We start from the raw sequence: 13,673 nt of genomic DNA, 5'->3' as shown, positions 1-13,673 counted from the left end.
GAGCTTTAAGATCAGTTTTGCAAAATTTAGTTCTGGTTAGGGACGCCTAATTCAAGAGCCACTCGGCGCCAGAGGACACTGGGAAACAGAGGTTCTAGGTCCCAAGGGGGACTTAACTCCGTCCGAAAGAGGCCACACTTAGGTTTCTGGAGGGTCTGACTGCAACTGAGCACCTATTTGGAGACATGTTTTTTTAGAGTCCAGGAAGTTCAGCATGCTCTCAGAAGCTAAACATATTCTTTCGGGTGCTCCCAAAGGCTACAGATCGAAATGCACAAAGTTTTCCAGTTAGTCACAAAATGTGTCCACTGTACTGTAATTCAAATGCATGCGCTCTGAAGAATTAGCCAGTACTAGCAAATGAACCGTGTATGTACAGCGACAAGAGGGAAAGTACTCCAGATAGAGGCATGACAAGGAAGATGGAGGAAGATGTGCTACCCTGAAGCAAGAGTACAAATATGGATCTGTGTAACCTACGATGTCGTGTGGTGAGCTTTAATCCATTCACGTCTCTTATTCACTGTCCTTATATTCACTTCCTTTAAGATCTGACATTGATCTCAAAAGCAGAACAATGAAAGAAATACTATTTTGATACAGGACAATGTCTGCAGTGTTCACAGGTGGAGCAGGCATGCGAAGTGTGCTCTGAATCCCAAAATGGGGACGCCTGGGTGGCTCAGTTGGTTGGACGACTGCCTTCGGCTCAGGTCTTGATCCTGGAGTCCTGGGATCGAGTCCCGCATCGGGCTCTCAGCTCCACGGGGAGTCTGCTTCTCTCTCTGACCTTCTCCTTGCTCATGCTCTGTCTCACTTTCTCTCTCTCAAATAAATAAATATTTTTAAAAAATGAATCCCCAAATGTAGGGGTATCATAAACCCATGATCTCATCTCTTTCCCGAAAAGTGGTTATCATTTCCTCTGTGATTACAGGCAGTATTCTGCATGAGGAATTGATATCTCAGAAAAAGTTGTAAAATGCAAATTATAGAAAGCTATTAATTTTTGTAACTGTGTAAGGTGATGGATATTAACTAGAGTTGTTGTAACCATTTCACAGTGTATACAAATATGGAATCATTATGCTGTACACCTGAAACATAATGTTATATGTCAATTATACCTCAATTTGTAAAAGGATTTTATATATTTGTCAGAGAGAGAAAGAGAACACAAGCAGAGGGAGCTGCAGGCAGAGGAAGAAGTTCAGCAAGCTCCCGCTGCACAACAAGCCCAATGAAGAACTGGATCTTGATCCAAGTCAAGCAGACTGAGCCAGCCAGGTGCCCCTGCTGTCTCCTGGGCCACCTGCCCCACACATAACTCCTCCCTGGCTGCGCCACCAAGGCAGGTGCAAACTGTTGGCTGAAAGATTCTTTGGACCATCCCAATTCCTAATATATATCACACTATTCCTTTGTCATGTTGTCTATTACAATTTTTGTTGTTATAATTTTTTTATTTTATGAAAGATGGAAACTGAAAGGAAGAGTTGGGAAGCCTGGGTCTGGCTGGCTTCAGTTCACCCTCAAATTAAACAAAATCGTTTTTTTTAACAGTCTGTTTGAGATCTATTTCACATACCACAACATTTACTCTTTTTTAAAGAGTACAATCCAAGTGTGGTGGAGGTTTTTTGGTTTGTTTTTTTAGTATATTCACCAGGTTGTACAACCATCACAACTATCTAATTTTTTTTTAAAGATGTTATTTATTTATTTGACAGACAGAGATCACAAGTAGGCAGAGAGTCAGGCAGAGAGAGAGAGAGAGGAGGAAGCAGGCTTCCTGCTGAGCAGAGAGCCTGATGCGGGACTCGATCCCAGGACCCTGAGATCATGACCTGAGCCGAAGGCAGCAGCTTAACCCACTGAGCCACCCAGGCACCCCGACAACTATCTAATTTTTAAACATTTTCCTTACCCCAAAAAGAAACCCCACACCCGGGGCACCTGGGTGGCTCAATGGGTTAAAGCCTCTGCCTTTGGCTCAGGTCATGATCCTGGAGTCCTGGGATCGAGCCCCACATTGGGCTCTCTGCTCGGTGAGGAGCCTGCTTCCTCCTCTCGCTCTGCCTGCCTCTCTGCCTACTTGTGATCTCTGTCTGTCAAATAAATAAATAAAATCTTAAAAAAAAAAAAAAAAAAGAAACCCCACACCCATCAGCAGTCCTTCCCTTTTCTCCCCTCACCCAGTTCCTGGAACCACTTATCTACTTTCTGCCTCTATGTATTTGGTTCTTTTGGGCATTTTGGATAAATGAAATCAGAAAATTTATGACCTCTGTGTCTAACATTTAGCATAATTTTTTCAAGGTTTTTCTATGTCGTAGATGTATCAGTATTTCTTTCTTATAGCTGAAGAATATTCCGTTATATGGATAGACCCCCCACTTTATCTTTTTGTCAGTTGATGGACTGCTGGGTTGTTTCCACTTCTTTGCTCTCATGGGTAACACTGCTGTGAACATTTGTGCGCAGGTTTTTCCGTGTATGTGTGTTTTCGGTTCTCTTGGACCTAACCCTAAGAGTGGAACTGCTAGGTCATGTTGAGCCTCTCTGCTTCACTTTCTGAGGAACCATCAGACCGTTTCCAAAGCACTGACCTGTTTGGAGTCAGTCTTGACTCCTGTATTCCCACAGCTCTCAGCAGCTCCCGGCTGACAGCGCCCACCATAACTGGCCACACTTGACACCTCCTTACCTGCAGCCCCTTTTTCCCCACCGGATCCCAGGTCCTTAAAAACAGGGATGATGTTAATCCATTAGCTGCATGTTAGTCCAGTGTCAAATCTATTTGGATATTCTCAGCTTTCCTTTGAGGAGATTGGGCACAAGGTACCACAACTGACAGATAATATCCCTGGAAAAGTTTTGTATCGTGAAAGTAGTTCCTTGGCTTGGTCTGAGAGACTGCCCAAAGAAATTGTTCATGCTTCTGGTTAGGAGCAAGAAAAGAAAATTTTAAAAAACATAAATAAATAATTTTGAAACAAAGGGGAAAAAATCCTGACAGTCTCTCTTTTGTACTCAGGAAGTTGGATTTTATCTTTTTCAATATGTTATAATTATTAATGGACTATGAGAGCTAAGAAGTAAGACTCACTGCATATATGGATTTATTTTCAGTTATATACTTCTAGTTTTCTTCTTTAGAGTGCTCTGGACAGAGCTCTCGAGGAGTAAGTCCTGCTCAGGTCCCCAGTCGCGGGTCGTCCCTGCAGCTGTGGGCTCCATGCTGGCTAGCATGTCCTGTATCATTTTCGTTTGCTCTCATAGATCCTCTGAGAATATACCGGGCATAGAATTCCCCATTTTTGTTCCCTTTAATAAATTTTGCTCTTTCCTCAATCTCTTGTTTTCCACATGCTTTCTTCTTTTGGATCTAATAACTAAAATACAGATATAATGTTATTGAGGTACTAGTAAATGAGGAATAGACAAAAGGTGAAAGGAAAAGTATGGAAAAATAAAGTACAAAGAGTAGAATTTTCAAGATAAAATGAATGTTTTTCATCTGAAAAGCATGGTGAAAACTGAATTTAAAGTTATTTAACTCCCCCAAATTAAGTTATTTTCCCACATCTTATAAATGCTTTATAAATTCTCAGTTAAAAAAAATAATGTCGGCTGATGAATGGATAAAGATGTGATGTATATACACAAAGGAATATTACTCAGCTATAAAAAAAATGAAATCTTGTCATTTGTAATGACATGGATGGAGCTAGAGAGTGTTATGCTAAGTGAATTAAGTCCATCAGTGAAAGACAAATATATGATTTTACTCATATGTGGAATTTAAGAAACAAATGAGCAAAGGGGGGAAAGAGAGAGAGAGAGAGAAGCAATCCAGAAACAGACCCATAGAGAGCAAACAGATGGCTACCAGGAGGAGGTGGGGGGGGCGATTAAGGAGTTCACTTGCTGTGATGAACATTGGGTGTCTTATGGAAGTTCCAAATCACTATATTGTACACTTGAAACTAATAGTACCCTGTATGTTAACTAACTGGATTTTAAATAAAATTTAAAAAAAAAGAATACAGAAAAGCTATACTTCAATGTAAGGAAAAGACATTGAAAAAGTATTTCCTAAGGGTAAACAAGGACATTGGTGTCAGTAAGCATCACTGGTCACTGCACTACTGGCCTTCCGGCCTGTCTCTGACTCCTGTGTCTGGAGTTGTGAGAGAGGAGATCCACACACCGGAAGACTGGCACGGCTGAATCAGACAGTGCACTCGAAATATTTTGGCTCTAGAATTTTTGTAAGAAGCTATCTCAGAGCTTCTACAAAATCAGGTTTATGTGAACACATATGCTGCCTTCTCCTCACAAAGATTTGCGGGCATGGTGAGTACCTCTCCTACAAGTGTCCATTCTGGGGGTCTGGATCCTGTTCCCACATCAGATGGAGGCAGACTGTGCAAGAGAGACATCTGTCTCCCTGTGTTCTAGACTCAGGAATAGTGCCACCCTGAGAAGTGTTTTTAAAGGAAGATTTAGTCTGGGGGAAGTTTGGTCTCCTGAACTCTGCTCTTGGTCCTTGGAATTGCCCCACAAAAGGAACCGAGCAACCCAAGGCTGTTTTCCCCTCTGTGCAGTTTGATGAGAACACTTCATTTCTGCAGATGTGGCTGTAAATATTCACCTTCGTTACCTCAAACTCCACTAAATCCCTCTTCGCTTTGCCTCTGGAAACCAAACCATGAGGGCCCGCTCAGCTTTTGTGTGAGTTCGCATCTGACAGGACAAACTGGCCCTGTGTTTACCTGAGTGAATGAACTTCTCCAGCTCCTCCTCATTCTCTGGAAGCAGGTAGGCGGACTCATCCAGGCTCTCGCTCTCAGAGTCCTCACCCACATTGTCGTCGTCGTCATCTCCTCCCAGGAATGGTACGCTGACATTGTTATAAAGCCACACCAGTTGCTGTCTTTCCTCCGCGTGCACCAGCCGACTGGAGAAGAATGTGCATGAGCTTAAGAGCGCAGCTTTCACGGGGAATCATTCTACCTTAATCCTGCGACTTTTGCTTGAAAAGCAATCACTGTACCTGGCGGTAGGCGCGGGAAGGAGGCAGAAACAGACACTCTCCAGTGTGTGCTGACAGGCAAGAAAGGATGTAGCTCAGGGCCAGGACTAGGTGAGGTGAATAAAGAACTCATGTGGAGTACAAGAGAATATAATAATATCTTCTTTTTAAACTACATAATATCTTTTTTTTAAAAGATTTATTTATTTATTTATTTGACAGAGAGAGATTACAAGTAGGCAGAGAGGCAGGCAGAGAGAGATAGGAGGAAGCAGGCTCCCTGCTGAGCAGAGAGCCCGATACGGGACTCGATCCCAGGACCCTGAGATCATGACCTGAGCCGAAGGCAGCAGCTTAACCCACTGAGCCACCCAGGCGCCCATAATCTACATAATATCTTAATGCAACATTTTACAAAAGAAAAAGGAATGCCAAGAGATCCGTGATGAACAAAATATCAACATTTTAAATAAAGTCCAGGCAGGTATTACTGATTCTTCCTTTTGCTCGCTCTCCGGTGTGGCTTGGTGCAACACTATTACTGATCCTGTATTTAAAATGTTGGCATTTTGTTCATCATGGATATTTTTTTAAATAATTGTAGATTTTATAAAATACTGCATTAAAACATCATTCATCCTGATGACTGAGTGTTTTGGCACCCTCTTAAATTTTGTATCTGAGGTGAGTGCCTTGCTCACTCCACCAGGTCCAGCCTGGAAAGTGGATTTTTCAGTAGCTATCTCTGATGTGAAAAGCGGTAACAGAATGCTTTCCTCTTTCCTAACATACATACCCTCCTAATTGTTTGATGTATGTAAGTAGGAAGAACTGGCCTGATCCTAAATATTGTTAACAGTAATTACCCAAATCCTGGTCTCCAATGTCTTGATTACAGTTGTAAAATTTAGGTTGTGTCAAAAAAATCAGGAATGATGGTAAGTATTTTAGCTCAATATTTTAACAAATTGAAATGAGTGGGAAAAAAATCCATGATAAACCAAATATCAAAATTTCAAATAAACATAGGACCCAACAGTGCTGTGTGAACCATATGAGAACCTAAGTCAAAAAAAAAAAAAAGTGAATCCCTATGTATATGTTTATATGTATTTTTTTAAAAGATTTATTTATTGGGGCGCCTGGGTGGCTCAGTGGGTTGGGCTGCTGCCTTCAGCTCGGGTCATGATCTCAGGGTCCTGGGATCGAGCCCCGCATTGGGCTCTCTGCTCCGCAGGGAGCCTGCTTCCCTCTCTCTCTCTCTCTCTGCCTGCCTCTCTGCCTACTTGTGATCTCTGTCTGTCAAATAAATAAATAAAATCTTAAAAAAAAAAAGATTTATTTATTTAGGGTGCCTCAGTGGCTCAGTCAGTTAACTTTTGCATTGGCCTGAATGGAACTGGAGGGGATTATGCTGCGTGAAGTAAGTCAAGCAGAGAAAGACAATTACCATATGGTTTCACTTATATGTGGAACATAAGGAATAGCACAGAGGACATTAGGGGAACGAAGGGAAAACTGAAAGGGGGAATCAGAGGGGGAAATGAACCGTGAGACACTATGGACTCTGGGAAATAATCTGAGGGTTTCAGAGGGGGAAGGGGTGGGCAGAGTTGCCTGCTGATGGGTATCAGGAGGGCATGTGTTGTAATGAGCACTGGGTGTCATACACAAACAACGGATCATGGAACACTACATCAAAAACTAATGATGTACTGTATGGTGACCCAAATAACAAATTAAAAATAAATAAAATTTTTAAAAATTTTTTAAATTTTTGGGGCATCCGGTTGGCTCAGCTGGTTCAGCAGCTGCCTTCGGCTCAGGTCATGATTCCAGGCCATGATTCCATGAGCCCACATCTGGTTCTCTGCTTGGCGGGGAGCCTGCTTCCCCCTCCCTCTGCCTGCTGCTCTACCTACTTGTGCTCTCTCTCTGTCAAATAAATAAATAAAATCTTTAAAATTTTTTTAACTTTTAAATAATCAGCATTTTCGGGGCGCCTGGGTGTCTCAGTGGGTTAAGCCACTGCCTTCGGCTCAGGTCATGATCTCAGGGTCCTGGGATCGAGTCCCGCATTGGGCTCTCTGCTCAGCAGGGAGCCTGCTTCCCTCTCTCTCTCTCTCTGCCTGCCTCTCTGCCTACTTGTGATCTCTGTCTGTCAAATAAATAAATAAAATCTTTTAAAAAATAAATAAATAAATAAATAATCAGCATTTTCATTAAAAAAATATAATGCTTTTCAATATATTCTATCCTACTAAAATTGTATTCTGTCCTAATTGTTTTTTTCTTCATTTACATTGTGACCCAACATGAGTACAGTCCATATTCTGAAAAACACAGGTGGGGAGGTTTAGAATGACAGTAATAATTTAGTGATTTTAAGAATTATCATCATCAGCATTACTAAATAATAGCCTGGTTAATTTGTTATGTCTTACTTGAGGTTGGTAATGTTACTTAGTAAATACTTACTATATCACACAAGAAATCGCGATTCCACATACCAGGGCAATGGTAAAGGCTACACATGCAATTATAATTACTTGAACAAGAGCAGGTCTGTGCGAAATCAGTGCTAAAAATGGAAAGAACGGTTCACATAAAATTTCATTTCACTTGTGTCTATCAGTTAATATATTTGTTAACCATATTGTTATTTCAAAGGGGGATGGGAGACAAAATCCAAAGTACCATAAAAATAGCATCCTTAATTTTAAAAAATATGGAGGCTTGGGGCACTTCGGTGGCTTAGTGGGTTAAAGCCTCTGCCTTCCGATCAGGTCGTGGTCCCAGGGTCCTGGGATCCAGGCCCGCATCCGGCTTTCCACTCAGCAGGGAGCCTTCTTCCCCCTCTCTCTCTGCCTGCCTCTTTGCCTACTTGTGATCTGTCTGTCAAATAAATAAACAAAATCTTTTAAAAATAAACAAATAAATAAATAAATAATATGGAGGCTAGATCGCATGGCCTGTGTGAACAAATACACTTTGAATTCCCATGGAAAGGAATCCCCAACTCTATTTGCCTCCTCTGCCTCTGGTCCTTTGCCAAAGCCCGGCTCTCATCTGTAGGGATGCTGCCCAGATCACAGGATCCCTGACTCAGTCTAGCAGCACCTGCCAGCTCTGTGGCCGCAAGGACAGCAGCTTTAGTTTGGTGACTCAGGTGTTGCACGGATGGTGTCAGGGTGTGCGGTGCCATGCTGAGAGGGTGTTAGAGACTGAGAACGCCATTCCCCCAACCTGCATTCCAGGTCTCAGCGGTCGCCGGGGTCGGATGTGCTCTGAGATTCCGGCTGCTCTTGCTGAGGTCAGGTGGACGACTCTCCCCCCTGCCTGAGACGAGAGAAGAGGTACTGTTCGCACAAACTGAACAAAACAGCAACTCCGTGGCGAGTACGCTCTTCGGCTACTTGCAAAACTTCACACACCACGGAGATTACTCTTCACCCGCACTTGGCCGTCCCACCCACGTCCCTTCCATGGCACAGAAAGTTCAGCAACAGAACGAAAAATGCCCTGAGCTACACGCCTCAGTGAAATCTCAGCCGAGCATGGCGGGAAGAAAGTGCGCTGGGAAAGGGCTAGCGGTGTCTTTGGTGTTGAGGAGAGATGAGGGCAGCTCCCAGGAGGGCTAAGGGATAGGAAGATGGGTTTTGCTTTCTAAGATGGGAGAACGGACAGCACTTTCATAGGAGGACGGGACTGATATTTAAACTGTGATATTTAAACTACAGGAAACGAGGAGGGACTTGTCACCTGTGCCTGTGCTTGTGCCAGTCGGTGGAGATGAACGGTGGTGCACTGGCTGGGGCCATCCTCGGCCTAGAAAGAAAGGAAAGCAAAGAAGGAGGGTGAGGTTGCAGGTGGATGGGGAGGGGGATGCAGATACTCTGTTTTGACTGCTTGGATTTTGCCAGTTATGGAGGAAACAAGGCCACCCCTCAAGGCGAGCCTGAGGTAATCATGTTGGGGGTTTTCTAGAGCAAGAAAAATTGATATGAAAGTCCCCTGCAGAACAGGAGAGTAGGTGGGTTAGGGAAATGAGAAACACACACACACACACACACACACACACATATATATATATATTATTTAAAGGTTTATTTATTTATTTTAGAAAGAGAAAGAGGAGGGGCAGAGGGAGAGAGAGAATCTCCAGCAGACTCCCTGCTGAGTGCAGAGCCCAAAATAGGGCTTGGATCTTAAGACCCTGAGATCAAAACCTGAGCCAAAACCAAGAGTCAGATGCTTAACTAACTGTATCACCCAGGTACCTCAAGAAACATATTTTTAAAAAAAGATTTTATTTATTTATTTGACAGAGATCACAAGTAGGTAGAGAGGCAAGCAGAGAGCGGGGGCAGGGAAGCAGTCTCCCTGCTGAGCAGAGAGCCCAATGTGGGCCTTGATCCCAGGACCCTGGGATCATGACCTGAGCTGAAGGCAGAGGCTTTAACCCACTGAGCCACCCAGGCGCCCCTAAGGCATTTTATTTTTAAGTAATCTCTGCACCCAACATGGGGATCGAACTCACAATCCTGAGACCAAGAGTTGCACACTCCACTGACTGAGCCAGGCTTTCCTATTTTCTGTATTTTTGAGGTTTTTCACATCTGAGGTTTTTTCACATCTGACAGACTGTCCCTCCCAGGGTTAGCTATTTCCTAAAGTTCATGGAAACCTCCCCTCTGAGCATGTCTTTGATATAAACTAACCAATCCAGAGCCCACAGCTCCAACTACCTCTCACATAACAAGCCAATGTTTCCCCTACCCTAAATATTCCCAGGGCCAGGTGCTGGACAACTAGAAACCACTCCTATAGCCCAGAGCCCACCGAAATCATTCCAACTATCCACTACTCTGTGTCCCTACCCCACTTCACTCTTTCTTTCCCATGAAAACACCAATAAGGACTCTGAGCCATGCTCCTCCCTCTTGCCCTGCTTCTAGAAATCTGTGAATATAATCTGTTCTTCCATCATGAACAATCATTTCTGTGTCTATATGTCTTATCATACCTGATTAAAATAAATCCCAGGCATATTTCAGTACTCTGGGCCAAAAAGTAAATACATTCTTTTTGTATTTATAAGGATTGCCAATTGCCCTCTGTAGAAGTTGCACTCTTTCCTTGCCTACACACAAGATATGAGATTATATACACTTGAAGCTAATAGGATGTTATACATTCATTATACTTCAGTTTTTAAAAATGTTATATTGGGGCACCTGGGTGGCTCAGTCGTTTAAGAGTCCGACTCTTGATTTCGGCACAGGTCTCGATCTCAGGTTGTGAACTGAAGCCCTGTGCTGGGCTCCATTAAAAAAAAAAGAAGCAAGAGATTATATTTCCCAACTCTTTTGCCAGCTTTTTTTTTAAGATTTTATTTATTTGACAGACAAGAGATCACAAGTAGGCAGAGAGGCAGGCAGAGAGAGAGGAGGAAGCAGGCTCCCTGTTGAGCAGAGAGCCTGATGTGGGGCTTGATCCCAGGACCCTGGGATCATGACCTGAGCCAAAGGCAGAGGCTTTAACCCACTGAGCCACCCAGGCGCCCCTTTTGCCAGTTTTCTTAATGAAACATTTGCCCACTCTCAACATGATAGCTGAAAATTGGAATGAGTATTTCCCTTATTATGAGTTAGGCATCTTTTCATATAACCAAGAGCTAAGGGTTACAGAGAAAATTGGGAATCTTCCAATGATCTAAAACAATTCTGTCCTCTATCTCCATATTGGAACTGCACTTGGGACCCAAAGCTTGGACGCACCAGAGGTCTCAGCAAACCTCTAGTGTAAGCTCATAACACCAGTTAGTTTCAAAGTAAAGATTAATGGGACGCCTGGGTGGCCCAGTGGGTTAAGCAGCTGCCTTCAGCTCAGGTCATGATCCCAGCGTCCTGGGATCGAGTCCCACATTGGGCTCCTTGCTCGGCAGGGAGCCTGCTTCTCCCTCTGCCTCTGCCTGCCATTCTGTCTGCCTGTGCTCGCTCTCTCTCTCTCACAAATAAATAAATAAAATCTTAAAAAAAAAAGATTAAAATGCAGGTCTCTTGATACCTTGGCAAGAATTCAATCTCTGGGCTTTGGCAGTAGGGGGATGAACAGGCAAGTGAGGTATTCATAGCTGAGCTTTAGAAAAGTTCCTAATGTGTTTGGGAGGGCTGCTGTATTGTTTTTAAGATTTTCTGTATTTGGGGCCAGCTGGGTGGCTCAGTAATTAAGCATCTGCCTTCAGCTCAGGTCATGATCCCTAGATCCTAGATTCAAGCCCCAGGTCAGGCTCCCTGCTTGGTGGGAAGCCTACTTCTCCTTCTTCCACTCAGCCTGCTTGTGCTCCCTGTCTCGCAGTCTATCTCTCTCTCTCTCTCTCTCTCTCTCTCTGTCAATTAAATAAATAAATAAAATGTATTTTGAAAAAGTCTGTATTTCCTGATGCTTGGACATCTGTGCTATTTTCTAATCTGTTCTGAGTGGCATCATAACTAAACCAACCATCCACAGGGCACTCCTTTTTCTGATTTGCAGAAAGGGCTGTACAGATTAGTGATGACCACTGTGGGGCGCCCTCTGGAGCCATATACCACAGCAGCTCTGGGAATGTTCCTGAATCCCAGGCACCATGCCATATCCATTGACTTACCATTACGCCCTGTGAATTGCTTGGGCATAATAGGTCTTGGAGCTAGAAAGCCATTCAAAGGGATCAGAGAGAAGAGACAAGTTTAAGACAGATTTAGGAAAATAAAGAAATAACTTGGCATTAGACAAGGGGACCTAATAGCTAAGAAGGTAAATACTGTTAATAAATTTATTATAATGCCTCAAAGAAATATGTGGCTTAATCTGCAATTTGTTCTGTTTCTATCCAGCATTTCCTTTCATGAATATGGGGGGTTAAGAACATAATGCATTTGCTTTCTGATCTGTTTTTGCAGTCACATGAGCTGGTTGAGGACCTGACAGATTTGAAGGGATCTGTGCTATCATCGGAAGGTCAGAGAGCCAGGGCCAGGGAGGGCCCCATGGCAATATCCTTTCCTCCTACAGAATTACAAGCTATTATATTGTGCAGATAGCATTTCCCTTGTACAGAATAGAAGTCATTTATAAGTACCATGTCTCTTCACAAAGAGTTACTGCCTGGTTCACCAATTGTCAGGGTCATTTTCTCTGTTTTGAGATAAACAGAGTTTTAGGACTTAAAATGCAAAGCATAGAAAACAGATAATTATAAAGAACATTTTATGCTTGCTGTATCTGGATTCCTATGGTCTACCACCAGAATGTGCCCCCACATTACAATTAAAGCCATACAGACACATTCAAATGATCCTGAGGCAGGCAAATTTTCTGTGTGTGATGAGTGAAATGAAAGAGAGGCACAGTAATCCCTGAAAAGAAAGCACAGCTTACCAAGAAAGAATAATACTGGACTAATTTTCAAGCAATGCTTATCTAATTATATTACTGTATAGCACATGCTCCTAGCAAATACGTAAGACAAGACACATTCATACAGTGAATAGGATGACCCCAGACTATGGTTCCCATTTCACCTAATGAGTAATACAATGACTTACCTCTGAGTCTTGAGAAAACACCTTCCTGCTTAGTGACATTTGTGGATGTTTGTGACTGTTTGTAGCCTTGAAAAGAAAACTTGTAGCAGTGAAATGTAATTACCCCTTCTTATTTCCCCTGAAACAAGTAAAAAAATAGTTGAAGATACCCATTAAGTCTGTTGCTAGATCAACTGGTTGGAACTCACCTCCATAAGGCAAGCATAGAAGAAGTGGACATTCTATTAAAAACAAAACTAGAAAGGTGAAAGAACTTTGAACCTTGTCCATCACTCCAAAACTGTTAGTCTTTCAGCATACGGATGAAAGGATAGATTTAGCTATAGCATAGTATCTGCCCTGTATTTATGAGGAACTAAGAAACTCTGCTCCCTACAGAATGTTTGGGTTCTGACCTGGAGTTACCAGTGTGAGGTCAGCTCACGTTGCCACATGGACTTCCTCCACGGAACCAGGTCAAACAATGGGGATACTAACAGGATGGGGCATGGGAAGAGGCTCATCTGTGGAGAACAGAACCAGGGCCCCGCCCTCGGGGAGTGTACAGACCAGTGAGGAGGCATCAAAGATCATTGAAAACTCAGTGGGACACACAAGAAGCCAACAGAGAACACAGTAGGGCTGTGTAGTCAAAAGCCTAAATTCTAGTCCGAGTCTCTGGCTTCCTAAACCTTCCTGCTTGATCAGGTAACTTAAGCCTTGGGTTTCAGCTTCCTCATCTGTAAAAACAGGAGAAAGAAATAGCACCTATCTCACAGGACTATAGCTATGTCTGAATAATGTAACCCATGCAAAGTTCAAAAAGTGTTGGCACTGAGTGTTAGTTCTTGCTGGAAAACGGGAGAGCATCTGCAAAAAAGCAATTCAGTACACCTCCACCCTCTGGGTACTCTTCAGAACCATAGACCCCTTTGGCTGCCTCCAGAAATTTCTTTAAAGGAGATTAATTGAATCATCTCAAAATGTGGAAATGGAATTGAAAATAGCATAGAAGATTGTCCCTTGTACATGTCCTTTGTCAATCCAGTAGTTCTCAAAATATC

At 43.0% G+C, this 13,673-nt stretch overlaps 1 protein-coding gene across 3 annotated transcripts; it reads right to left on the bottom strand.

The window, feature by feature from the left end:
* Positions 1-3,113: 3,113 nt before the first annotated feature.
* On the bottom strand, positions 3,114-13,010 carry LOC309852636 (uncharacterized protein C19orf18). 3 transcript variants are annotated; one of them, XM_082709701.1, is made up of 8 exons: positions 12,819-13,010; positions 12,631-12,696; positions 11,691-11,732; positions 8,801-8,866; positions 8,285-8,377; positions 7,517-7,619; positions 4,779-4,963; positions 3,114-3,395 (listed from the first exon to the last, which is right to left on the bottom strand). In XM_082709701.1, the coding sequence occupies exons 1-8, from the start codon at positions 12,898-12,900 to the stop codon at positions 3,277-3,279; spliced, it is 756 nt and encodes a 251-aa protein (XP_082565827.1). In that variant the 5' UTR covers positions 12,901-13,010; the 3' UTR covers positions 3,114-3,276. The 3 variants fall into 3 exon arrangements, with proteins under 3 accessions (XP_082565827.1, XP_082565828.1, XP_082565829.1); XM_082709702.1 differs by lacking the exon at positions 11,691-11,732; XM_082709703.1 differs by lacking the exons at positions 8,801-8,866; positions 11,691-11,732.
* Between the last annotated feature and the right edge of the window lie 663 nt (positions 13,011-13,673).

Source organism: Mustela nivalis (assembly GCF_964662115.1).
Source record: "Mustela nivalis genome assembly, chromosome: 18".
Lineage (NCBI taxonomy): Eukaryota > Metazoa > Chordata > Mammalia > Carnivora > Mustelidae > Mustela > Mustela nivalis.
The sequence above is the reverse complement of the archived record's forward strand: the minus strand, read 5'-3'. Positions and strand labels throughout refer to the sequence as shown.

Excerpts from the sequence above, each read along its gene's own strand:
- LOC309852636 (XM_082709701.1), bottom strand. The coding sequence starts at position 12,900 with ATGGACAAGGTTCAAAGTTCTTTCACCTTTCTAGTTTTGTTTTTAATA. Across the intron at positions 8,378-8,800 it reads TGGCACAAGCACAGGCACAG|GCAGGGGGGAGAGTCGTCCA; the intron begins GTGACAAGTCCC and ends CTCTCGTCTCAG. Across the intron at positions 7,620-8,284 it reads CGCTGAGACCTGGAATGCAG|CACTGATTTCGCACAGACCT; the intron begins GTTGGGGGAATG and ends TTCCATTTTTAG.